Genomic DNA, 25173 nt, shown 5'->3' with positions numbered 1-25173 from the left:
TTTTGCTTATTTCCCGGCAGTGATAATTTGACTTGGATCGTGAAGGTTGAGGAGTGCTACCCCATCTTTACATTCCCTAGGTAGTTACTTTGGGCAACTATCCGTCAGAAACTAGGGAAAGTGGAGTGAAAGGAGGGAGAATCTGCTGTTTGGCATTACCTCTTTCTGAATAGGTTAAAATAATATATGTGGCTGGAAAGTCATTCAGAGTTGATGTTACATGAATGATGTTGGTAGGATCCTGTTTGTGGAGCATATATTAAGCGATTTGGTTATATTGTGAGGTTTTCACATACTTTGAACTACTCCGAAAATTACAGGCATAGACTGGCCCTTCAGGTTATTGTTTTTGTTTTTAATAATTTTAAAAGTTTGGAAAATATCTTCACACCTCAGCTTTTCAAAGTCCATGGTACTGTTGCAGTTAATCTAAATGTTTATGCAGTACAATCCATGCATGTGTATATGGTGCCAGTTAGTGGAGTCTAGTTTTGTAATACTTGAAATTACTGGCTTTAGTACCTAAGCGATAATATTTTTAAGAGTTTTGTGGACATCATCTGTAGATTTTCGAATAATCAATTTCTTAATGAAATATTTAGATTATAGGATGACAGTTTAAACAAGAGATTGCTAAGAAGGTTGATGCCGGTATGTAGCAATTTGTATCAGTAAAAATAGATGCACCATGAAACTTAGACTTTTACTGTGTGGAGCTGGTAGGATCCAATTCTATCAAATGCATGCCTCTTACTGGCTTCCTAATTCTCGCTGATTCAAAATGAATATTGATTCTGTATTTAAGATATGCAAATCAATCCATTTTCATATTGGTCAATTAATACTAAAATTAATCAGGTGGATGCTATTTTCACTTCTGTACAAGTTATTAGGATTTTAGTAAGTTGTGTTAGTTTGTATTACAGTATGCATTGGCGGTTAAATACAGGCAGCACAATTGTTTAATTGACATTTATTTGAGGAGTTGGTTTTCAGTGGATGTTAGTCTTCCCCACCTCCCCGAACCCAGTTCTCTGTTTCATGTAGAGTTGTAGCTATTTAAATAGACATTTAATAACAGTTGAAAGTTAACTGGTGTTGCAATTTAAAGTGTCTTTATTCCTTTTTTGATAGAATGCATGTTGCAGTTCTGTTTATTTCACTTTATAGTAGTTACTAGCATTGCCTATTTTCTGTTCATAGTCTTTTTAACAATTTTTTTTTCTGCACAGTGCTGCAGTATTGCCTTGCTCATAGTGGTGTAGTCAGTGTAGTTCTTTTAATTCTGTTTGGAATTAAAGTTGGAATTGTTTTAGTCTCTTTTTTTGTTGTTGTTATTTTGTTTTTGGTTTTGTTTTAGTCTGTCTTTAAGCAACCTGTAAGATTGTTTTAGAAAGTTATTTTTTAGAAATATTCTCCCAGACTATGCATCAGATAAACTTAACTTTTTTCTTTAAAAAATATGAACTATAAATAGGAAGAGACCTTATTTTTAATATAAACCTTTTAATTTTAGAACTTCAGTGGATAAGAATTTATTCTACTAGTTAGTACATTTATGTAGTTTTAATTGTTTAATTACTTGACAGTTTCCTAATATTATGCTGTGGCTTATCCAGGTTAAAATGATATATGCTTTTATTTGTGCTGGGGAAAGATGCGGCCTCAAAAAGCTGTAATTATGGGTTAAAATGAGGATACTAGAATTGATACATGATTTATTGACAAGATTTTAGTATTTAGGCCTCAGGAATCATTGATCATTTGTATGTTTCCCCTTTCTTAGCCATATTTACAGGGTGTAGCTTTGAGTACTTTGTGATACTTTAAGTTTTGGAGGGAGAAAGGGAACTGTTCCCATTTATTAAGACCCTCTTCTTGTATTTTAATAGGTTCAAACTCTGTCCCCTTTTTTTCAATTGAAAATATACCATAAAAACCTTGATATTTATTTACTCTTCAAATGCAGGGGAGAAATGGGAAGATAACTCCATAGACTTTTACCAGTGTCACCTGGGCTTTGATAATGATGGTCTTTGGGAAAGATATAAAGACATGATGATGTGAATGAAAGTGTAATGACACCTTGAAATCAAAGTTTGATTTGAAAACAAAACTGGAGGGAAAAGATTTAAAGTCTCTGAGATAGGGAAGACTTTATTTTTTTTTTTTTAAGATTTTATTTATTTATTTCACAGACAGAGATCACAAGTAGGTACAGAGGCAGGCAGAGAGAGAAAGGGTAGCAGGCTCCCTGCTGAGCAGAGAGCCCGATGTGGGGCTCAATCCCAAAACCCTGGGATCATGACCTGAGCTGAAGGCAGAGTCTTAACTCACTGAGCCACTTAGGTGCTAGACTTTAATATTTACATTTTTATTTTATTGTTTCTAACTTTCTTACATACTTTGAAGCATTTGCTCATTGAAGCCCGTTCAGATATTAATTAAAAAAGGTTTTTATCCCTTCCTCAGTTAAATCTATATTTTATTAGATTGTGGTATTTATTTGGGTCCCTTTGAGGGTCCCGATTTTTAGATTGACAATTCTAATTAAGTCATTTTATTTGGTAACATACATTTAAATTAATAAATTATCATATATGAATGAGTAAGTGTTTTTCTGGTGTATTACAGATTATGTGTATATATTTAGACAAATAGTATTTAAAATATTTTATTTTGTATTCTTTATAAGCATAAAGCATTTTTTTGTCAGTCATGAATATTTCAGTAATAATATTTCAAAAACTTATTATTGCTGACTACTGATAGAAGTTCCTAGACAGATGACCAGAATAATTCCTCTCCTTTTCAATTAGAAAACTTCAAGTCCTACTTTTTCCCTTTTGCCTCAGATTTTTTTTTTTTTTCCTGTCTATGACCTCCCTATAACATAGAGCTGGTACTCAAACTCTGCAATTTTAGGAGGAAGTCTGACAATGTTGGATGCTGAGAATATGACTTTTACTTTGCTGTTTTTCCCTAAGTTGGAAGACTCAACAGTAGCTCAAAGTGAAGTTCCAGTGACAGTAACTATGTAGGTGAATCTTGAGTAGTTCTTGATGTCACATGTACAAGCAACTGCAACTTTGTCTCTGTAGGAAGGTACTTTTTTAGTGGCAGGGATACATACAAGGAGGGGTGTTAAGATCCCAGCCCTCACTTGTTTTTGACATAGTAGTCCAAACCTTTTGAAATCTTCAAAGTTTATGTTGGTGATCTAGAATTAGAGAGAAGAAGCGGGGCTCCGTAGCTCAGGGGTTAGAGCACTGGTCTCGTAGAATTAGAGAGAAGCCATGGTTTTCAGGGGGTAGGTCAAGGGAGTAGCAGAGTGCTGATCCAAGCAACAGGTAATAGAGCAGGAAGACAGTAGAGTTAATACGTGGAGCCCTCAGAAAAACAAGAAAGGAGATGCTAGATGACCAGTGTTTCAGGAACAATAATAAATAGCTGTTGCCCTAATAATGGAAAGCATTATCATTAATTTTTTTAGAGGAGGGTGTGTTGGGAGTGGCAGCATGCTGCAGCTATATAGGAGTTTGGGGAGCAGAACTATTTCCATTGGTAGTGGAGGGAAATAACGTAAGGTTAGGGTAAAACAGTGTTGGGGGGATGGTATGCCTGTTTTCCAAGTTCCAAATAACTAATAAGAGCTGATAAGGAACTTTTTTTTTTAAGATTTTATTTATTTATTTGACAGTTAGAGATCACAGTAGGCAGAGATGCAGGCAGAGAGAGAGAGAGAGAGGGAGGAAGCAGGCTTCTTGCTGAGCAGAGAGCCCGATGCGGGGCTCCTTCCCAGGACCCTGAGATCATGACCTGAGCCGAAGGCAGAGGCTTTAACCTACTGAGCCACCCAGGCGCCCAAGAGCTAATAAGAAACTTTTAGAACTCATTCAATTTTAAGGTTATTAATATATTTTTTTTCAAGATTTCATTTACTTATTTGACAAAGAGAGATCACAAGTAGGCAGAGAGGGAGGGGGAAGCAGGCTCCCCGCTGAGCAGAGAGCCCAATGCGGGGTTCGATCCGAGGACCCTGAGATCATGATCTGAGGTGAAGGCAGAGGCTTTAACCCACTGAGCCACCCAGGCACCCCAATAAATGTTTTAAAAATGGAATTAGTGGATGAAGATTATAATATACGCCTCTCTATTAATATTTATAGTAACATAATAAGACTTTGAACATTTGTTTTTGTTCTAAACTTTCCCTGTTTTGTGTGACATACTCACTTTTTATTGATTCCTGCTCAGGTATTAATTATAAAAAGTGGTTTTCTCAGCTAATCAAAGCTTTACATTTTCTAGATGTTTTTTTTAGTTCCGTTTATCTTGGCCTTCCATTCTATAAAGAACTTTTCAGTTCAGTAAATCAAATGAACATAAGAAATTCTACCAAATTTTATTCTGTAAATTCACATTTGGGCTGAGAATGAAACCAAAGATTATCTTATAGTACTAACTGTTGTATGTAGGGTTGGTTGTATTGTTCCTTATTTGGAGAACAGTTGATACATATGTGGTTTTATGTTGCAACAAACTATTACTCTTAATGTGACATCTATGCTAATTCTTAAAGATTTGTAAAGTCATTTTCCAACTTCTTTGAGTCATTAAAAATAATTACTAAAATGATTGTATTTATATTAAAAAATAAGATACCTTTTTTTTCCATTTTAAAACTACCATCTTGTATCATTTCCTGTTTTCCTCTTGGTTTATTATCTTTGTTCATTTGTCAAATGTTGTTCTTACTTTTAAGATTCTTTTAAAAATGTGAACTGAAAAGTATCTTAACTAAACCAAATATTGTTTATAATTTTTTTTAACTTTTGATTTGGTACTATCAAGATTTAATTTCCTTTCAAGTGATATGTCTTTACTTTGAAACCACATTAAAGAACTTCTTGAATTTGTGAATTTTATGGAGACCAGTTCTATACCAAATGGAACTTTTACTTCCTTAGCTCCATTCATTCTAGTAACTTGTGACTATTGATAAGATTTCAACTAATTGTATTATATGAAATGTGATATGGTTCCCCCCCCCCTTTTAGGCAGTTCTTACCCAGTTCCCACAGTGATGTACTAATTTTTTCTAGATCTAGAATTTAATGTTTTTCTATAACATATATCATAATACTGTTATCTGATGTTTTCATTTCCAGTTGAGTCACCTGATTATTATATACTTAGATTTGTTTTGTTATGGTTTTAGCTTTAAATGTTTTATTTACTTTAGTAAAATATTTTTACAATTTGTCTTGTTTTTACTAATAGTAAGATAGCCTGTTTATCACTTTTAGCATCTTTGACTTTTATGTCAGTATATTATAAGTTACAGAAACATCTTGACTTCTTCTAGTTCTGTAGCCTATTTGAAAAAAAGTCATTTTATCAGCATTGAATTTTCTTTATATTATTGAAAATAAATGTTTTGATTAGACTGTTCTTTTTCAAGCTTTGTTAAGATAGAGAAAATATTAAGTAGTTTGCATTTTTCTCCCAAGCTGATTTTTGGAATATACCTAATGTTACAAGCTGTATAAAGCATAATTTCTACTATCAGTAAAATTCTCACCTGATTTTATTTTCCCATTCTCTTTGACATGGCTTTCTTTCCCAATTAACTACCTTATGGAGAATGATAGCACAACTTTTCCTTAAAAGATAGTTGACTAAATTTTGAAACTTTTATAAAGAACTTAGAAACTAAACATTTCATAGTTGTTTTCTGATGTTGAATGTACTGTGAAAATTGTGCAAGTAGAATCTTATTCTTTCACTCTGCAGAAGAATAAAAATTCTAGCCAACAGATTTGGGCATTGTTACAAGTTCACTACTGTGGCATGCCTTAGAAGAGACCTTCTGTTTATCTGTGACCTCTCCTATGCCTTTTTTCTCCTGAGAAAAATTACCCACAGTTTTATAGTGTTATCTACAGCTTTATCTACGTATAAGTTATAAGCTCAGTTAATTTAAAGCGGAAGAATTTTACAGTTTTGCCTCTCTCTTTTTTGGTTAAAGTAGTACAAAATGTCAAAAATTAGAAGGAAGGTCACAGTGGAAAATACCAAGACCATATCTGATAGCACATCCCGAAGACCCAGTGTGTTTGAGAGGCTTGGACCCAGCACTGGCAGTACAGCAGAGGTGAGTTGTCACTAGCTCAGTCACAGGGGTTATCTTTTAATCCTGTTCTTGAATACTGACTTGCATCATAAGGTGAACAGGTTGTTGTATTATAGGAATGTTTGGTAAATTTTAAAAACTGAGTTTCATAAAGGAGTGAAGAGTAATAATTTTTATGGGTTTTTTTTTGTCCTGTTGTTTTTATTGTTTGGGGAATGAATAATGTGTCTCAGGGTAGCTGGAATTTTGGTAGCATTTGTTTTAATTTTGTCCCACTAGCATCTTTTTTTCCAGAAATAAATATGAAATTTACATAGTAATATCTGTCTCTTAGACACAGTGCCGTAACTGGCTGAAGACTGGCAACTGCCTCTATGGAAACACATGTAGATTCGTACATGGCCCTTCACCCCGTGGTAAAGGTTATAGCAGCAATTATAGAAGGTAAATTAAGAACTTTGAATTGTTCATATAATATTAGAAGATGGCTTTTGTAATTTATCTAGTATAAAAATCTGAAATACAAGCATATATTTGATCCGATTTTTCTCTTTGGTGGTGGTCTTATCAATAGTCAAAGATCAACAAGATCTTTTTAGTTCATTTTGAGATTAATAAAGTGTGTGCTTTAATATTTGCTCAGTATTTACTGTTTTTGCCAGTAGATTTTTTTTTATAATATATGTATGACTTACTTCCCCTACACCTAGTTATGTAGTTAAAATGATTTAAGAGCAGAATTTCATGGATTTACTTTTACTTTGGAAAGACTATTTTTAACTCTTAAAAAAATAAAATATAACAAGGATATAATTTTAGCTTTTTAAAATGTTCTGAATTCAGATCTTAATGACATGAGACCGTCTACTGCAAACTCTGTACATTAAAATGCATTTGCCAAATTCCTTATCATAATGTATTAATGTAAATAAAAACATGTACTTATATGTAGATAAAGGTCCTGTTACCTGTTTAGGACATCTTTTTGCCTTTAATAAAGGAAGCTGAATGAAACTTTTCCTAATAAAGACCTTTCATTTTTCTTTCAGTTCAGTTCATGATGGTTATATTATGGTGTTAAATATGTAACATATGTAGACACAAAAACAGTTTAAACTTGATTGGTAAACAAATAGTTAACAGAGTCCTAAAACTGGGTGTGCTTATTGCTTTCGTTATAGCGATAGTATAAAAACTGAACATTAGCATTTGCAGATTTTTAAAAAATTCTTTTTAAATGTGTGTGTGTGTTTGTGTATAGATTTTGAAGCTTAAGAGAATTTAAAATTCAGACCCTTAACTGACTTTCTTTTCACTTAAATGTACATTTTACTTTACTCGTGATGCTGAATACTCTTTTATTTGTATTTAGATTGTCATCTGTGCCTTCTGTTAATGTAGGAAAACCAGTTCTTAACATATGTTTAATTATCTGTATAAATATACACAGGGAAAGTGTTCTAGTAATTTTAATGTTTTGTTCCTATTATTACAACACTTTTAATACATACTTTAATTCATCTGTGAAATTTATTATTAACTGACAAAATTTTTATACAAGAGGTATTTTAAAGAAAATGGCAGAGAAATTTATCTAAAATGGGAAAAAATAGTGTCATTACTAGACTTAGAATAAAGGATTTTTTGTTGTTATTTTGTGCATGTTTTTCCATTTGATAACCCCCTTTGGATTTCTTTTTTTCCTTTTTTTATAGGGATGAAAATACAGTTCATAACGTGATTCAAAGATGGAAAGAAAAGCAGTGTATTTCAGAAATGCTTTGTCACAAAATATTTAAATCATTTACTGAGCATTCATTGTATGTAGAGTACTCTGTTAGGTGCTCTTAGGGTTTTAATTAATAAAAATTTTCTTATTATATATATGTATAAATATAAATATACATATAAGTATATATATATATATTTAATAAACTGTCTTATTATATAAAGAAGGCCAGGGCACATAAGATGTACATGCTCATCATAATTACAATTTAAAACATTTAACTACTGGTTTTTAATAATGTTCACATTTAAACTCAGATTTACTATTAAAACATTTAATATAGTCCTGTAAAATGTGTATATAGATATTAATGAGATCCTTTAAAGTTAATTAACTGAAATTATTTCTTCATTAATCATGTAACTTGTATTGATTGATAAAAGAATTGATTTGATTGATAACTATGACTTGAAATAGATGCAGATGTTTATGTGATTTGTTTATATCCTTAAAAAATTATATACTTATCCTTAAAAAATAAATATATTATACAGTATTTTTTGGTGGCCAATGAGGGACATACACTTAACTTCTGTTGCCCTTTTTAAAAGAATATTCAAGGAATACTCATTAAAGTCAATGTGTTTTCCATGTCTTTGTTTTCTCACTTAATAATGGTATAAAAATAATTGGCAAGCCATTTTTCACATTTTCAGTATGAATTATGAATGCTTAGGTGTGTTGAATATAAATGTGTACGATTTTCCTTAATTAAAAAAGAAATCTACTGCCTAAATCTTGCTTTGAATCCTTTAATTATTTTCTGTTCTGAAATAATCTCAAATTTTAAGAAAAGTTATAAGAACTACACAAAACTCCTCTGTATCCTGTGGTTCTTAAGATGGGTAATTCTCAGTTGTCGGTGTTGCATCCAGCCACATGCATGTATACATGATAATACTGTTGCTTCTTGATTAATTTTACAACATTGTGATTTAAAACTTTATCTTCCTGCTTTTTACTTTCAAATATAATTAATACCTTTATGTGATTTTTAGAAAAACAAATTTAACTGTTAATAACAAATTCCTTTTTCTTGGCTCACATACAGTTTCTTATTCATGTCACCAGTTCCTGCCACCCCATGGAATGTTAGTGTATACATTTCTGATTGTCATGGGGAGAAAATTTGTAAGTGATGCTCATATTTTCTATATTATATATTTAAGCCAAAGCAAATTAATTGTTTTTCTGGACATTAGGAGCCATGGAAAGAAACACTGAGATTCGTGAGTTATTTCTGTAGATATATTCTTACAAACATTATAAAAATATAGATTTTTGTTGTTTTGTTTTGTTTTTTGTTTTGTTTTTGTTTTCTGGTTCAAAGGTCACCAGAGAGGCCTACAGGGGATCTTAGAGAAAGAATGAAGAACAAGCGCCAAGATGTGGACACTGAGTCCCAGAAACGAAATACAGAGGACTCATCCTCACCTGTTAGGGTAGGAATGAATTTCCCAAAACGAAGTTAAATTTCAGTAGTGAATTATTACTTATGTTCCATTTAAGTTATTATCTTGTGTGCTAAATATATGGTAGATGTGTAATACTACAGTATAATGTTTTATACGGATAATGTAATGTAGAGGAAAAAAGTCCTCTGGGAAAACTCATAATTCTCTGAATCAGTCCTTGGTGGTTAAGATGAAAGGAATTGGTTAGCATAGCTCAGGCTGAACTTCATAGGATTTCTGTATCTTGGAGGGCATCATGAGTATCTAAAAGTATTCTTAAATTTTCAGAATTCAGCCAGCCATCATATCCTGCTTGCTTCCAAGAAAGATTGAAGTGGGTTATAGTAGAACATTTAGAATTTAAAACAGTGAAAGTAAGGCATGGTGGTGACAGAAACTGAACTAGAGAACTTAAGGAAGGGGAAGCTCATGTGCCAACAAAATTTAGTAGTGAGTTTCCTGGCAATGAAACCAAAAGAGAAATCTATTTTATGATACAGCTCATTGAATAAAAGAAAACATCAGTGTTTCAGATATGGAAATCTCGTCCTCAGCTAGTTTTTTTAAAGAAATTTATGTATATGTATCTGTAACAGTTTCACTGGGATATAATCCACATAACATACAATTCGTCCATTTAAAGTGTGCAGTTTGGTGGGTTTTTTGTATATTCTCAGAGTCATGCAGCCATCACCAGAATCAATTTTAGAGCATTTTCATTATCCAAAGGAAAAATTTAATGGTTATACCTGTATCATCTGACTGACCACCAGCCTTACGCAACCACTGTGCCACTTACTGTCACTCTAGATTTGCCTGTTCTGGATGTTTCAAATAAGTGGAGTCAAGCAGTAGGTGGCTTTGTTTTTGACTTGTCTCTTTCACCTACTATAGTGTTTTCAAGGTTCATGAAAGATTATTAGGATATATCAATATTTTAGTCCTTGTTTTTGCCAAATAATATTCCACTGTATTAATATATCACCTTTTCTTTATCCATTTATTGATGAACATTTGGGTTGTTTCCATTTTTTGGCTTTTATGTATAACATTGCTGTGAACATCCATAAATAGTTTTTTGAGTGACCTATATTTTCATTTCTCTTGGGTTTATATCTAGAAGTAGAATTGCTGAGTCATATATTAACTCTATGTTTAATTTTTTGAGAAACTGCTAGTTTTTTTTCCAAAGCAGTTATACCGTTTTGCATTCTTTCCAGCAGTGTATGAGAATTTCAGTTCTCTACATCTTTGTCAGCATTTGCTGTTACTGAACTCTTTGATTAGAGCCGTCTTAATGGTTATGAAGTGGTAATCTTACTATAGTTTTTGGCTAATGATATTGGACGTCAGTGATATTGAACAATAAGATATGCATATTGGCCATCTGCTTATCTTCTCTAGATACATGTCTTTTCAGATATTAGCCTTTTTTTATTTTGGGTTATCTTTTTATTGTTGATTTGTAACAATTCTCTATATTTTATTTTATTTTATTTATTTATTTATTAAAAGATTTTATTTATTTATTTGACACAGAGATCACAAGTAGGCAGAGAAGCAGGCAGAGAAAGAGGAGGAAGCAGGCTCCCTGCTGAGCAGAGAGCCTGATGCAGGTCTCAATTCCAGGACCCTGGGATCATGACCTTAGCCGAAAGCAGAGGCTTTAACCCACTGAGCCACCCAGACGCCCCAACTCTCTGTATTTTAGATACAAATTCCTTATTTATGATTTGCAAAAATTTTCTTTCATTCTGTGGGTTATCATTTTGTGTTCTTGATGATGTCCTCAAGCACAAATGTTTTTAGTTTGATGAAATCCAATTTATCTGTTTCTGTTGTTGTTTGTGCTTTAGGTGTCTTATCGTGCCTTGTTTTCTTCAAAGAATCTTTGAGATTTAGTTTTAGCTTTGATCCATTTCGAGTTAGTTTTTGTTTATGGTTCAGCCTTATTCTTTTTTATGTGGCTATCTTAGTTGTCTCATAATCTTTTTGTTAAAATTATTGAATTGTTTAAAGAGAAACCTTTCTGATAATTTAAGCTACATAGAGCCTTACTTATAACAGTTTTTGATCCTTGATTTAAAAAGCTGCATTACAGTTTTACATTATAGTTTGTAGAGACTTAAATTTGGGAACCTAAAGTAATACACTTTTAAGTATATAGTTTTCTAATGTCTGATGATACATAATACTGTTTAGAATTCTTAGTAGTTCTCAGCTAGAAGAATGTATATATAAGAATTCTTTTGGAGGAGAGATAACTTTTTGTGAAATACATTGCTGATACTCTATCCTTGATCTACTGAATTAGAATTTCTTGATAGGGGCTGAGCATTTGTATTGTATTTTGGAATAACCGATAAACTCAGAATAAAGAATGAACTCCATGATTTGCTGGTAAGGTTTAACAGCCACTCGGGGAAAAAAAGCCATGTTTTGTAGGATTTACCAATTTCTTTGGCATAAATGCTCCCATCCTGGTCAATTTCAAGCTAGCAAAGTGGTATCACTGAATACAAAGTTGGGAATAATACTCATTTTCACACCATTTATTTTTCACACGTACACACATAATAAATGTAATCAACCTCAAGAGTAAAATGTACTGAAATATTTAGGAAGTGAGTTTTGAATAATAGTTAACTTGATTTTTATTATTTGTGTAATTGTTAGCTTATAGGATTTAATTTTCAATCATAGCTGTGTTTAAAAATGGCTCGTACAGTTCCTAAAAATTTAATAGTTGGCTGTTGTGAGTCATTGTGAACTGGTCCTAACATAGCACTAAATGGACTATAGTTCAAAAGGCAAACATCTAGAATTCATATTCTGAAGACATTATTTTAGGATTTTTTTTTTTAAACTGTGCTGTCAGTTTTCTTATCTGTAAATGGAGGCCATAGCCCTATCAGTGTGTTGCTGTGAAGAAAATATATGTAAAGCAAGTAACATGAGTGGCTGATCCATGATGACTAATAAATGGCCTGTACAATATTAGAATAACTCTTGGCTTTTCCTCTCTAATACAGATTGCTGTTATGCTCTTAATAGGAGATGGACATCAGCATTGGAGATTTAGGTTGTTAACAGGTGTCTAAATCTAAGTGTGTTTCTGATCATAAAGGTTTATATGTTCAGCATATTAGTTTAGTAGACAGCAGAGTTGGCCATTTCATCAAGGAACTTAAAGCCTGATTCTCACTTTCCCTAGATGAGAAAGCCCTCTAAGGTGGGGAGTATCATGCACACCTAAGGGTTATAGTAACAAGAGTGATCAGGTTTTAGAAAATTCCCTATCCAAATTTAGGGAAAAGTGTTAGTAAGCTAGGATACCAAGGTATTAATTATTTTGAGTAATCTGACAGGATAACAAATGCTGAGCATTTCTGTGATACATTCCTAGTGCAACACAGACATCTGTTGATCTTTATGTAATGGACTATGGGAAAGTCAGATCTAATTTAGGTAGGGGCAGCTGCAGGTTAGATAACATAGAGTAGCTAAGAGAGGTTAAGGTACAAACTCACTGTAATTCTACCCCTTCTCTGCCCCCGAATTCAGCTCCACTGTGTTTGAGTTAAGAGGCTGATAACCCGTGATCTTGGGAGATAAATTCATAAATAGATAAATTGTAATTCTATAGAGTATGGTAGTATGACAGAGAGAGATGAGCAAAACCTGCAGTGGAATGAATAAATAACTGCCTGGGGAACCAGAGAACCATTTCACGGAGGGAAATGACATTTGCACTGAGTGTAGGAAGGATAGGTAGGATGAAAGAGGGGATGGTCAAAGTTTAGAAAGAGGAGAAAACCAACATAGTAACAATAAGTAGTTTTAAAGGACTAGTGTGTTTGAGAAACTGTGAAGCTCTATGCCTAATGTATGGAAATTATAGCATATGAATTTGAGGTGAGGGCTGAAGAGGTAGATTAGGTAGATCAGATTGTGAACAGTCTTAATGTGTCAGTCAGAGCTTGGCAAGAGAAAAGAGACTTATATGCCAGGAATCTATTATTCACAGATTCACCTCCAGACCCTGGAACTAGTAAGTTCACTACTGAATAAATGAAAAGTGATTCTGATGTGTTGCCAGTGTTAAGAACCCCTGGTGGCCTGGGGTCTGTGCTCCACTGGGACTGTTAAACACTTGAAATGTGGCTGGTCTGAATTGAGATGTGCTATAAGTGTAAAATACATACTGAATTTCAAAGACTTAATGATGTAAAATAAAAGCCAAATAGCTCATTAATAATTTTTACATTTATATGGGAATGACAATATTTTGGATATAGGGGGTTAAAGATGTTACCAGAATTTTAATTGTCCATTTCTTTCTCCTTTTAATATCGAAACAATAAAATCCCAAATTACTTATGTACATATTATTACATATGTATCATATTTCTGTTGTAAAGGGCTGTTCTGGACAATCTGAACCAAATTTAACACAGTGGAACTAAATTTAACACAGAGTCTTGAGGTAGAGTTAGTAGGATTTGAAGAGCAAAAGAATGAGTGGAGGGAACATGTTAAGCTTAACTGAGCTTTCCAGGACAATAAGATGGAGAGAGAATGAGTTGGATTGTAACCCCTTTTGTATACTAGGCTCAAATCATGGACAACTAATTTTTGACACTATTTTTAGTACTTGTGGGGATACTAATATGTTATAGTCCCTGTTGAATTTCAGTTGCATTATCGTATGTTTGACAGTTCCAGAATAACAATTAACAATAATATCACTAATGATAGTATCACTGAGAACAGTTTAAGATTTCTTTTTAGTTCTTAGGGTCTATCTCATTAGGGAAATATATCTGTGAAATCTATTAGGGTTATAAAATCAAGTTATTGTATGTCAAGTCACTTGAAACAGTTCTTCTCTGAGATTGAACCACAGAATTGTTACATTAGTTGGGTTGCTTCATTCAATTTTGATTTTTGTTTTAAGGCTTCTTTTTTCTTTTTATTTTTTTTAAAGTAAGCTCCATGCCTTGCATAGAGCCCATCATGGGGCTTGAACTCATGACCCTGAGAACAAGACCTGAGCTGAAATCAAGAGTTGGGTGTTTGACTAACTGAGCTACCCAGGCACCCCTTCATTTTGTTTTTTAATCATAAAACATTTACATAGCTGCAAAGTTAAATCTCCCAAACAGGTTACATTCTGAAAAGTCTACCTTTATCTCGTGGTTACTTTACCCTATTCTCTATCGGTAACTACTTTTAACTAGTTTTTGGATTCTCCTGCCACTTTGACACACACACACACACATACACACGCAAATATACATACACATATATGTATATAGGTATATATACAAATTAGGGTTTATATAGGGGCATTTTTGCTTTTTCTTAGATAAAAGGTAGCATACTGTATACATTTTTGTCATCTTGCTCTTTTTATTTATTACTGTATCTAGAAAACTATTCCATAGGAATATGTAGAGATACTTCTTGTGCCTTTTTATATTCACATAGTACTTCATTGTATGAATGTACCATATATGGTTTAACCTGTCTTCTCCTGGCAGCCATTTAGGTTATTTCAGTCTTGCTACCACAAACAGGACTGCTTTGTGTCCTTGTATTTTTGTTTTGGGAGTTTGTTTTGTTTTGTTTTTGTTTTTGTTTTTTAGTGTGTCTTAGGGAGAGATAAATCCCTCGAATGGAACTGCTGTGTCAAGAGTAAATTTCCTATGTAATTTTGCTAAATAATGACCATTCTTTTCACAGCCATACCATTTTGCATTGTTGCCAGCAGACAGAGCCCATTTCTTCTGTGCTTTGCTAGCATATGTGGTCAGATTTTTAAAGTTTTGCCAATTTGATCAGAAAAATTGTGTTTGTATAATTTTTGTTTGTGTTTCTCTTATGAGTGAAGTTGGACATCTTCCCATATTTAAGAACCTTTTTTCTGAGAATTCTGTTCATATTTCCTGCCCATTTTTTCATTTTTTTGTGGGTTCTTTATTTTTAGAATCTCTATCTTATAGGGATAATAATTTTTTCATTTATGGTATCAGGTACAGGTAATTTCCTCAGTTTTTCATTTTTTAATACTTTATTTTTTAGTTTAGGTATATAGCAGAATTGATGAGAATGTACAAAAATTTCCCATATCATTTCTATCTCCACACACTCTCAACCTCCCATACTCTCAACATCCTGAACCAAAATGGTACATTTCTTAAAATTGATGAATTTACACTGACACATCATGATCACTCAAAGTCCATAGTTTATATTAGGGTTTACTCTTGATATTATACATTCTATGGGATTGGACAAATGTATCAAATGACATGTGCTCACCATTATATAATATCACACAGAGTAGTTTCACTGCCCTAAAAAGTCTCTGTGCCCTTTTCATCATTCTTTCCCCTATCTCCTGGTAACCACTGTTTCCAGAGCTTCACCTTTTCCAGAATGCTGTGTAGTTGCAATGATACTGTATGTTGACATTTTATTTTATTTTTTTTTTTAAGATTTTGTTTATTTATCAGAGAGAGAGAGGGGGAGAGAGCAAGCACAGGCAGACAGAATGGCAGGCAGAGGCAGAGGGAGAAGCAGGCTCCCTGCTGAGCAAGGAGCCCGATGTGGGACTCGATCCCAGGATGCTGGGATCATGACCTGAGCCGAAGGCAGCTGCTCAACCAACTGAGCCACCCAGGCATCCCTGTATGTTGACTTTTTAGATTGGCTTCTTTCACTTAGTAATATGCATGTAAGGTTATCCCATCTCTGTTTATGCCTTGATAGCTCATTTCTTTTTAACATTGAATAATATTTCATTATCTGGATGTACCACAGTTCAGTTTTCTATTCATCTTTTGAAGGACATCTTTTTTTTTTTTTTTTTTTAAGATTTTATTTATTTGAGAATGAGAGGGGGAAGGTCAGAGGGAGAAGCAGACTCCCTTCTGAGCAGGGAGCCCGATGTAGGACTCGATTTTGGGACCCTAGGATCATGACTTGGGCCGAAGGCAGTCACTTAACCAAATAAGCTACCCAGATTCCCCGTCTTTTGAAAGACATCTTGGTAGCTTCCAAGTTTTAGCAATTATGAATAAAGCTGCTATAAAATACATCCTTGTGCAGGTTTTTATGTAGACACAAGTTTTCAATTCATTTGGGTAAAAACCAAGGAATGCCATTGTAGGATTTTATGGTATGAGTATGTTTAGTTTCCTAAATTTTAGTTTACCTAGTTGAGGAAGTTCCCCTCTATTTCTAGTTTGCTAAGACTTTTTATCACTAATGGGTATTGGAGTTTGTCAGATGCTTTTATTGGATATCCATATCAATGGATATGATTTTGTCAGATGCTTTTACTGGATAGCCATATATATGGATATGATCCTATGATTTTTCTTTGCTAATCTCATGTGATGGATTACATTAATTGACTTCCGAAATTTGAACCAGCTCTGCATAGTTGGTATAAATCCCATTTGGTTGTGTTGTGCAATTCTTCTTATATGTTGATGGACTTGATTTGTTAATATTTTCAGGATTTTCACATCTATGTTCCTGAGAAGTATTTGTCATTACAAGAAAATTGAAATGTCTTTGTCTTGTTTTCATATTAGGTATTTATGCTGGCTTCATGGAATGAGTCAGGAAGTATTCTCTCTCCTTCTAGTTTCTGAAAAAGACTAGAGAATTGCTGTAATTTCTTTTTTAAATGTTTGATAGAATTCACATGTGAATCCATGTGGACCTGGTGCTTTCTGTTTTGGAAGGTTATTATTGATTCATTTTATTTACTACATATAGGCTTATTTAGATTATCTGAGTTTTGGCAGATTGTCTTTTTTGAGGAATTAGACTATTTCATCTGTTTATCGAATTTACAGTCATGGCATTGTTCATTGTATTCTTTTATTATCCTTTTAACATCCTTGGGATTTGTGGTAATGTCTCCTTTTTTGTTTCTACTATTACTAACTTATGTCTTTTATCTCTCTTTTTCTTATTTAGCCTGATTAGAGGCTTATCAATTTTATTGATCTTTTTGAAGACTGACTTTAGGTTTCATTGTATTTTTTTTTTCTCTATTGATGTCCTGTTTTCAATTTCATTGATTTCCACTCTAATTTTTTTTATTATTTATTTTCTTCTTACTTTAGATGTAATTTGCTCTTCTTTTTCCAGTTTTTTAAATTGAGAACTTTAGATCTTTAGAAATGCTGTAAATCATTCTTCAAACACTGCTTTCACTGCAGTCTATAAATTTTGATTGGTTGTATTTCATTTTCATTGTTTTAAAGATTTTATTTACTTAGGGTGAGTGCATGTGCTTGCATGAGCCGGGGGAGGGACAGAGAGAGAATCAAGCAGACTGTGCTGAGCATAGAGCTGCACCTGGGGCTTGATCCCATGACCCTGAGATCATGTCCTGAGCCAAAATTAAGAGTTAGATTGCGTAACCAACTGAGCTACCCATGCATTCCTCATTTTTATTTTATTTAGTTTGAAATATTTTTAAATTGTTCTTGAGATATTTTTCTTTGACCCTTGTGCTAATTAGAAGTGTGTTGCTTGATCTCCACATATTTAGGGTTTTTTCAGCTATCTTTTTGTTACTGATTTCTAATTTAATTCCATTGTAGTCTGAAAGTAGAGATTGTGTGATCTCTGTTCTTTTAAAAGTGTGTTTTATAGTTGAGATCTGTTTTGTTGAATGTCCCATGTGAACTTGAGAAAAATGTGTATTCTGTTGTTGGATGAAGTAGTCTATAGATGTCAGTTGTTTCCAGTAGATTGATGGTGCTTTTGAGCTCAGCTATGTGCTTACTGTTTTTCTGCCTGCTGGATATATCCATTTTTGACAGAGGAGTGTTAAAATCTCCAACTATAATTGTGATCATTTCTTCTCTTTACAGTTTTATATCAGTTTTTACCATACATATTTGACACTGTGTTATTAGGCACATATATATTAAGGATTGTTATGTCTTCTTGGAGAATTGACCCCTTTATCATGACATAATGTCCCTTTTTGTCTGTGGTAACTTCACTTGCTCTGAAGTCTGCTCTGTTATTAATGTAGCTATTCCCACTCTTTTGATTAATACTAGCATAGTATATCTTTGTCCATCTCTTTCTTTTTACTCTGTATGTGTCTTCATATTTAGGGTTGTTTCTTGTAGACAACATGTATTTGGGTCTCTGACAGTCTCTGGTTTGTTTGTTTTTTAAGATTTTATTTACTTGGGTAAGAGCATAAGGGAGAGCACAAGCTGGGGGTAGGGGCAGAGGAAGAAGTAGAAGCAGACTCCCCGCTAAGCCAGGAGCCTGAGTGGGGCTCCATCCCAGGACTCCTGTAATCATGACCTGAGCTGAAGGCAGCCACTTTACTGACTGAGTCACCCAGGTGCCCTTGACAGTTTGTTTTAATTGATGGAGTCCTTTGATGTTTATTGATATAGTTGAATTAATGTCTGTTATATTCGTTACCATTGTTCTTTGTTCCTATTATTTTGTCTTCTGCTCTTTGTGCCTGTTGTGGTTTGAATCACACATTTTATATTATTCCAGTTTTCTCTCCTTTTCTAGCATATCAGTTTACTTATTTTTACTTTTTTTGGTGGTTGCACTAGAGTTTGCAGTGTAAGTTTACAACTAATTCAAGTCTTTTTTCAAATAACATTGTAGTGCTTCACAGATAGTCCAAGTACTGTATAATAACAAAATATTACTGATTCTTTGCTCTGAAATATCATAAGTAATATTGGGATTTTCTGCTTTTTTAAGGTTTAGTAGAATTCCCATGTGAAACCAACTGAATCTGGTACTGTTTTATGAAGAGTTTTTAATGGAAATTTTGACTTCGTTGAAGTCAGTTTTGTTAAATTGTATTTTTCTAAAAAATTATAATTTTAAAACTGTATAGAGTTGTGTGAGGAAATCTCGTGTCTTATTTTATTTTTCTTTGTTCTAGTGCCTATTTTTACTTTATTATATCTGATTTTGGATATTTGTGCTTTTCTCCTTTTTCTTGTTTAGCTTAGCCTGTGTTTTTTAGTTTTTGGTTTTGGTTTATTGTTTTTTGTTTTTGTTTTTAAAGAGTTAGCTTTTGAATTTATAGATTAGTTCATTTTCTAATATGTTTGTTTGTTCTTTTATTCTTTCTTTGGTTTACTGTATTTCTTTTCTTTGTTGAACTGGTTGAGCATTTATTTTCACTTGATTTATTAGTAACTAATCTAATTTATTAGTATCTAATGCTTTAAAGTTTGATAAATGGTTTAGCTGAATTTATGGATCTTATATGTCATGTTTTCATTATCATTATTTTCGTAATTTTCCTCTTTAGATTTGGATTTCTATGTGATCCAATAATTTTTTAATTGCACGTTTTACATTTTCAGGTTGAAGAACTTTGTGTAGTGTGTGTTATTTTGATTTAAAAAGTAACTACTATGTTATTACTCTTTATATTTCTATTTTTTTAACTTAAATGAGATTTTCTTTGTGACTTAAGATATGGTCAGTTTATCTGAATTTTCCCTGTGTGCTTGAAAAGGGGGAGTATTTTCTATGTTTTTAGTTTTCAGGTTCTAGAGAATCTCTAAAACATCGTTGTTTTGATCTTCTGTATTTTTAATATATCTTTGCCTACTTGGTCTCTTGGTTTGAGAAGACCTTGTTGAAGTATCTTAGTGGTATGTCTCTGTCTAATTTTCGCTAAATCTCTTATACTTTCTGCACTTCACTGCTGTATTGAGTGCATAGATACAAAGATAATAACTGTTCTCTTTTCATTATAATTTTTTTTAAAGCAGCGTTTAGAAATGACTTGAGTTTGGTTATCTGTTGAATGTTTTTTAAAGTGTACACTTACTTATTTGTGGCGCTGTGTATAATGGAACAAGATAATATAATTTTTGTTATTATTTCATAAGAGAAAATCTCCATTAACCCTATTAGAGGGGGTTTTCTTCAGTAGTTAAAAATTATAGTGCAGTTTCCCCAGTATAGATCTACATTTCTTTATTCTCTGTGTTTCTGTAACAGTGAAAGGATCTGAAATTGTACATCTTTGAATAATTTGAAATTTTAAAATGTCTAGTTGTAGCTATTGTAATAGCTATAGACTGAGCTGAGTTTGGGGTCTAAAGTTCAGGCCAAAAATCAATGAACCATTGTTCATTTTTTAAAGTTTTTAACCCTTCATCAAAAGTGTCCAATTGAGAAGTTTAATGAAAACATTAAGGTGAGAACCATAATCTCAATATTAGTTTTTTCCAGTAGTTAATAGTTGTTTTTTTTTCTTTTTAAGATTTTATTTACTTACTTGACAGAGATCACAAGTAGGCAGAGAAGCAGGCAGAGAGAGGAGGAAGCAGGGTTCCCGCTGAGCAGAGAGCCCGATGCAGGTAATCCCAGGGTCCTGGGATCGTGACCTGAGCCGAAGGCAGAGGCTTTAACCCACTAAGACACCCAGGTGCCCCTTGTTAATAGTTTTGATATGATATGTGGTAGTAAATTACAAAGAAGAAAAATTTGGATTAACATTAATTGTAGAGCTTCTGACAGAAAATGAAGAATTCACTAATGACATTAGTGTTTTGTGAAACTAAGTGTATTTTTAGAATAATAGGGTTTGGAATCATTATTCTCTTTTTTTTAATATTTTTTAAAGATTTTTAAGATTTTAGATTTTATTCTAGAGGTAAAGAGAGTGGGAGTAGGGGGGAGGAAGAGTGGGAGAGGGACAAGCAGACTTTTGAGCACAGAGCCTGACATGCAGCTTGATGCCATGACCCCAAGATCACGAACTGAGTGGAAATCAAAAGTTGGACAGTTAACCAACTGAGCCACCCAGGTGCTCCTGGAATCATTATTCCTTAAAAATAAAAGACATTAAAAAAATCAAAAATTCTTATGTTTAAAAACTTGATATTTTTTAATATAACAGAATTATTAATACTTATGATAATTGTATATTATATAATAATTATTAATTATTACTAATATAATAGAATTATTACTATGACTAGAGGTTTAGGCTAGTAATGGACAAATTTATAGTTGTTTTAAAGTGGATATTAGTACAAGGGGAGAACTTAGATGGTTTATAAATAATTGAGTTATTCTTTGACTCAATAAATGTTCTGTTATAATTTTTATCTATTAGTCTCAAAGGAAGTTTCTCCAAGTAATTTTGGAAAGATGTGAGGAAATGTAATGAGATTATATAGGACAAATGGAAAAGGTAGTTGAAGTAGATGTTTTTTCCTCTTCGCATCTTCTTTATCTCATCTAATACATAATAATACTGTTCCCTGTCATTAACAAAGAACAAACTTATGTTAGGGATAAATAGACTTCATTTTAGGAACAAAATGTCAGTTGTATTAGTGTGGTCTAGGGTAGCTTGATCTCTCCAATGGTTGTGGGTAAATCCAAGGGAGAAAGAGTTGGCTATATTTCAAACAACAGACATTGTTAAAAGAATTGTTAGTCTTGTTAAGAATTGTTATTAATCTTGGGGTGCCTGGGTGTCAGTTATGCATCTGCCTTTGACTCAGGTCATGATCTCAGGGTCCCTGCTTGGCAGGGAGCCTGATTTTCCCTCTCTCTCTGCCACATTCCCTGCTTGTGTGGGTGTGCCTGTGTGCCTGCTCTCTTTCTCAAATAAAATCTTTAAAAAAAAAAAAAAAAGAGGGGCGCCTTGGTGGCTCAGTGGGTTAAAGCTTCTGCCTTTGGCTCAGGTCATGGACCCAGGGTCCTGGGATCGAGCCCTGCGTCGGGCTCTCTGCTTGACGGGGAGCCTGCTTCCCCCTCTTTCTACCTGCCTCTCTGCCTACTTGTGATCTCTCTCTCTCTCTCTGTCAAATACATAAAATCTTAAAAAAAAAAAATTGTTAGTATTAACTGTCCCTTTCAGCACTATTATGCTTTATATACTTTGAGGGCCCTCCCACTACAGTATCCTGGGTAAGTGACAACAAACACATTTTAAATGCATTGCTGCTTTCTCAAAAATGCAAAATAGCAGCAAAAACAAAGAAACATTAACAGGGGATTGAAACCAGGGATTAAGTAGCAAACTTGAAAGCTAGTGGTGACCTTGAAACTTTTATTAGTATTAGAACTGGTCAGAGAGTAAGCCTTTGGTCCATCTGTTGAGGGAGAGCTGTTGAATTGAAAGATGGAGTTGAAGAATTTATCCAGAATACAGCACATCAAGACAGGGTTATAGAAAATGTTGAAGAGATTTTAAAACATGAGGAAAATACTTAGAAAGTTTGAGGTACCTCTCAGTTGGAACTCCAGGAAAAAATAGAATGTAGGAGAGTCAAAATTGAGAGAAATAGTGCTTTGAATTTTCTGTAATTGATGAGACAAAGCTATAGCAGATACAGAAATCACAATATATATCAAATAGAATATTATTATGCAATTGCAAAATACCAGAGTTACAGAAAATATTAGAAATACCCCAAGAAAAAAGGCTCCTACAAAGGAGCAACAGATTGATATCAATAGAAACGGAAGCCAAAAGACAGTGGGATAATATTTCCAAAGTGCTAAAATAAATCTGTCAACCCATAGCTGTATACCCAGTGAAATTATTTTTCAAGAATGTAGATATAATATAGATATTTTCAAATAAAATTGAGAGTGTTGAGTACTAGGAGACCTTCACTAAGTAGAGAATATCTAAAAAGATATGTATCAGGAAGATAGCAAATGACCTTAGAAGGAGCGTCTGAAATGTGAATAATAGAGGTGAACAGAGAAAATGTTTACTGGGTTGGACAGTCTGTTTTGTATGGCCTTTAAAGTTGTGCAGAGTGTGGCCTTACACTTTGAAGAGGTAAGGTATACTACCAAAAGTGTAGTGTAAATTGCTTTAACTCCCTATAATCCATTCCATCACTTTTTCCTTTTGTATCTGCATTGTGTTTTGGGGGAATTGACCCCGGTTCACTGCTGGGGCCTGGTTAGTTTGATTCAGTCAAAGTAATCCCATTCTCCTTGGTAATTCAGTTGATTCAGGAACCAGGCCTAAATCATTTCTCCTGTGACCATTACCTTGGTTGGTCATATGGCTGAAGTTGGCCTATTCAAACTGAAGGAAAGAATTCTTATTTCGTGATTGAGGGAGAGGCACGTTGGGAGAACCTAGATGGCTTCTTATTATGGTAAAAGAAATAAGGAGAAGTCAACATTAGGAATAGCAAAGCTGTAAGATTGGAAGAACACTAGAAAGTTTGATCTCTAATGATTTCAGTGTGTTATTAAATCACCGAGCCCTGAAGTTTTCTGTTTTATGTGAGATTATAATTTAAATTTACAGCTTATAAGTTTACAGTATCTTATTTAAGCTCCACCTGAAACTTACCCGGCAAAGCAACTTAGACTTCATTAATGCAAGTATAATTTCAGTTCTACACCAGGAGAAATAAAAGCCATATGCTGTATACTGCTCTGACAAGACTAGATTAATTTTAGTTACCACATTTTATTGAAGTACATTGGTAAGTTAGTATGTCCAGGGAAGATGACAGAGTGAGGAAGAATGTGAAAATCCTGAAAGTTAAGATATGATTGATGTGAACTGTAGCTTTCTTTGGCCTGGTATGAGAAGATGCTGAAGAGATTTAATAATGCTGGTGTTCACATATTAAAGGACTGTCATGTGAAAGAAGTATTAGATTTATTTTTACATGATCTCATGTCAGAACTGATTCTAATCAGGAAGAATTCTGGAAAGGTGTAAGAGTTGCAATCAGTATAAGAAAGAATGTTTTAATACTCAGAGCTGTCTGAAAATGGAGACAAAGGATCCAGCAGTGAAGAGCCGTCATCAGAGATGTAGAGAGTAAATTTTTTTCCTGAAATTCTTCTAATAGGACTTTCATAACTATATAGTATTAAAAAATTTTCTACATAGGGCAAAAGGAGCTTGAATTACATTATTTACAAAGACCCCTAGCATTTAATTATTCTGGTTGCTAATCCAGTTGTTACAATACTGGTTTTCAAAACTTAATCTCAGTACTTATTTTTTAAAGTACTTCTTTTTGATAATGCCTGTTTACTATCTAAAAACAAAATTCATAATGAATATTATCTGTCCATACATAAAATGTTTAAGGAATAAATGTGAATGTAATATAAAATGAAAATAAAGTTAAAGTCCACAGTCATTTATTACATTTCTGAAATCTAAGAAATTTTTAAAGCCAAAAATGTTTCCTAAGTTAGGCATAGATTTATTTGATAGCGTAACCTGATTTTAATTGACACGAGGCTAATTATAGTCTTTATCCAATTGGCAAATTCATGTTGTGCTGCAAAAATATTCGTGTGTTTGATCACAGGTGGTTTATCCAGACCCTACTGGTGGTGTTACTTAATATACTTTGAAGTCCAAAAAAGTTCAGAATTCTTAAAATATCTCATTCCCAGCAGTACCTGCTGAAATATTTTAGTTCTTTAACAGATATTTCAACATGTACATCTTCTGGGATGGCTAATTTAGAATGCATAATAAAGTAATCAAACAGCCTAATTAATATGTTTTCATTTAAAAGAAATAAGATGACAAGCTGTTCTCTTCAAGAGGTGAGAGAGCAGGCCATGCTGTGCTACATGGAACAGGGAATACCGGACCCTGTTTATTTGAATATGATAAATGGGAAATAACTGACCAAGGAATAACATGCCTAACCAAATTATGCCTAAACATTGTTGAATTGGAAAAAATGGGGAAATGTGACATTTTTAAAAATGATCTGTGCTGCATTAATAATTGTTACCAA

The 25173-nt window shown here is 33.2% G+C and overlaps 1 protein-coding gene across 7 annotated transcripts in view; it reads left to right on the top strand.

Moving 5' to 3' along the window:
• ZC3H13 (zinc finger CCCH-type containing 13) overlaps positions 1–25173 on the top strand; it is a 100704-nt gene that overhangs the window by 743 nt on the left and 74788 nt on the right. For 6 of the 7 annotated variants that reach the window (XM_004759215.3, XM_013059808.2, XM_045076659.1 and 3 more), the window contains exons 2-4: positions 6032–6157; positions 6471–6580; positions 9256–9367. In XM_004759215.3, coding sequence (XP_004759272.1) covers positions 6041–6157; positions 6471–6580; positions 9256–9367 — 339 coding nt within the window. In that variant the 5' untranslated portion in view covers positions 6032–6040. The remainder of the gene's footprint in view (positions 1–6031; positions 6158–6470; positions 6581–9255; positions 9368–25173) is intronic. The other variant, XM_045076657.1, reaches the window with a different exon arrangement.

The sequence above is a fragment of the Mustela putorius genome, unplaced genomic scaffold (assembly GCF_011764305.1).
Source record: "Mustela putorius furo isolate JIRA1106 unplaced genomic scaffold, ASM1176430v1.1 tig00000179_pilon_pilon_pilon, whole genome shotgun sequence".
NCBI lineage: Eukaryota > Metazoa > Chordata > Mammalia > Carnivora > Mustelidae > Mustela > Mustela putorius.
Note: the sequence above shows the minus strand (reverse complement) of the source record. Positions and strands in the feature narration are given on the sequence as shown.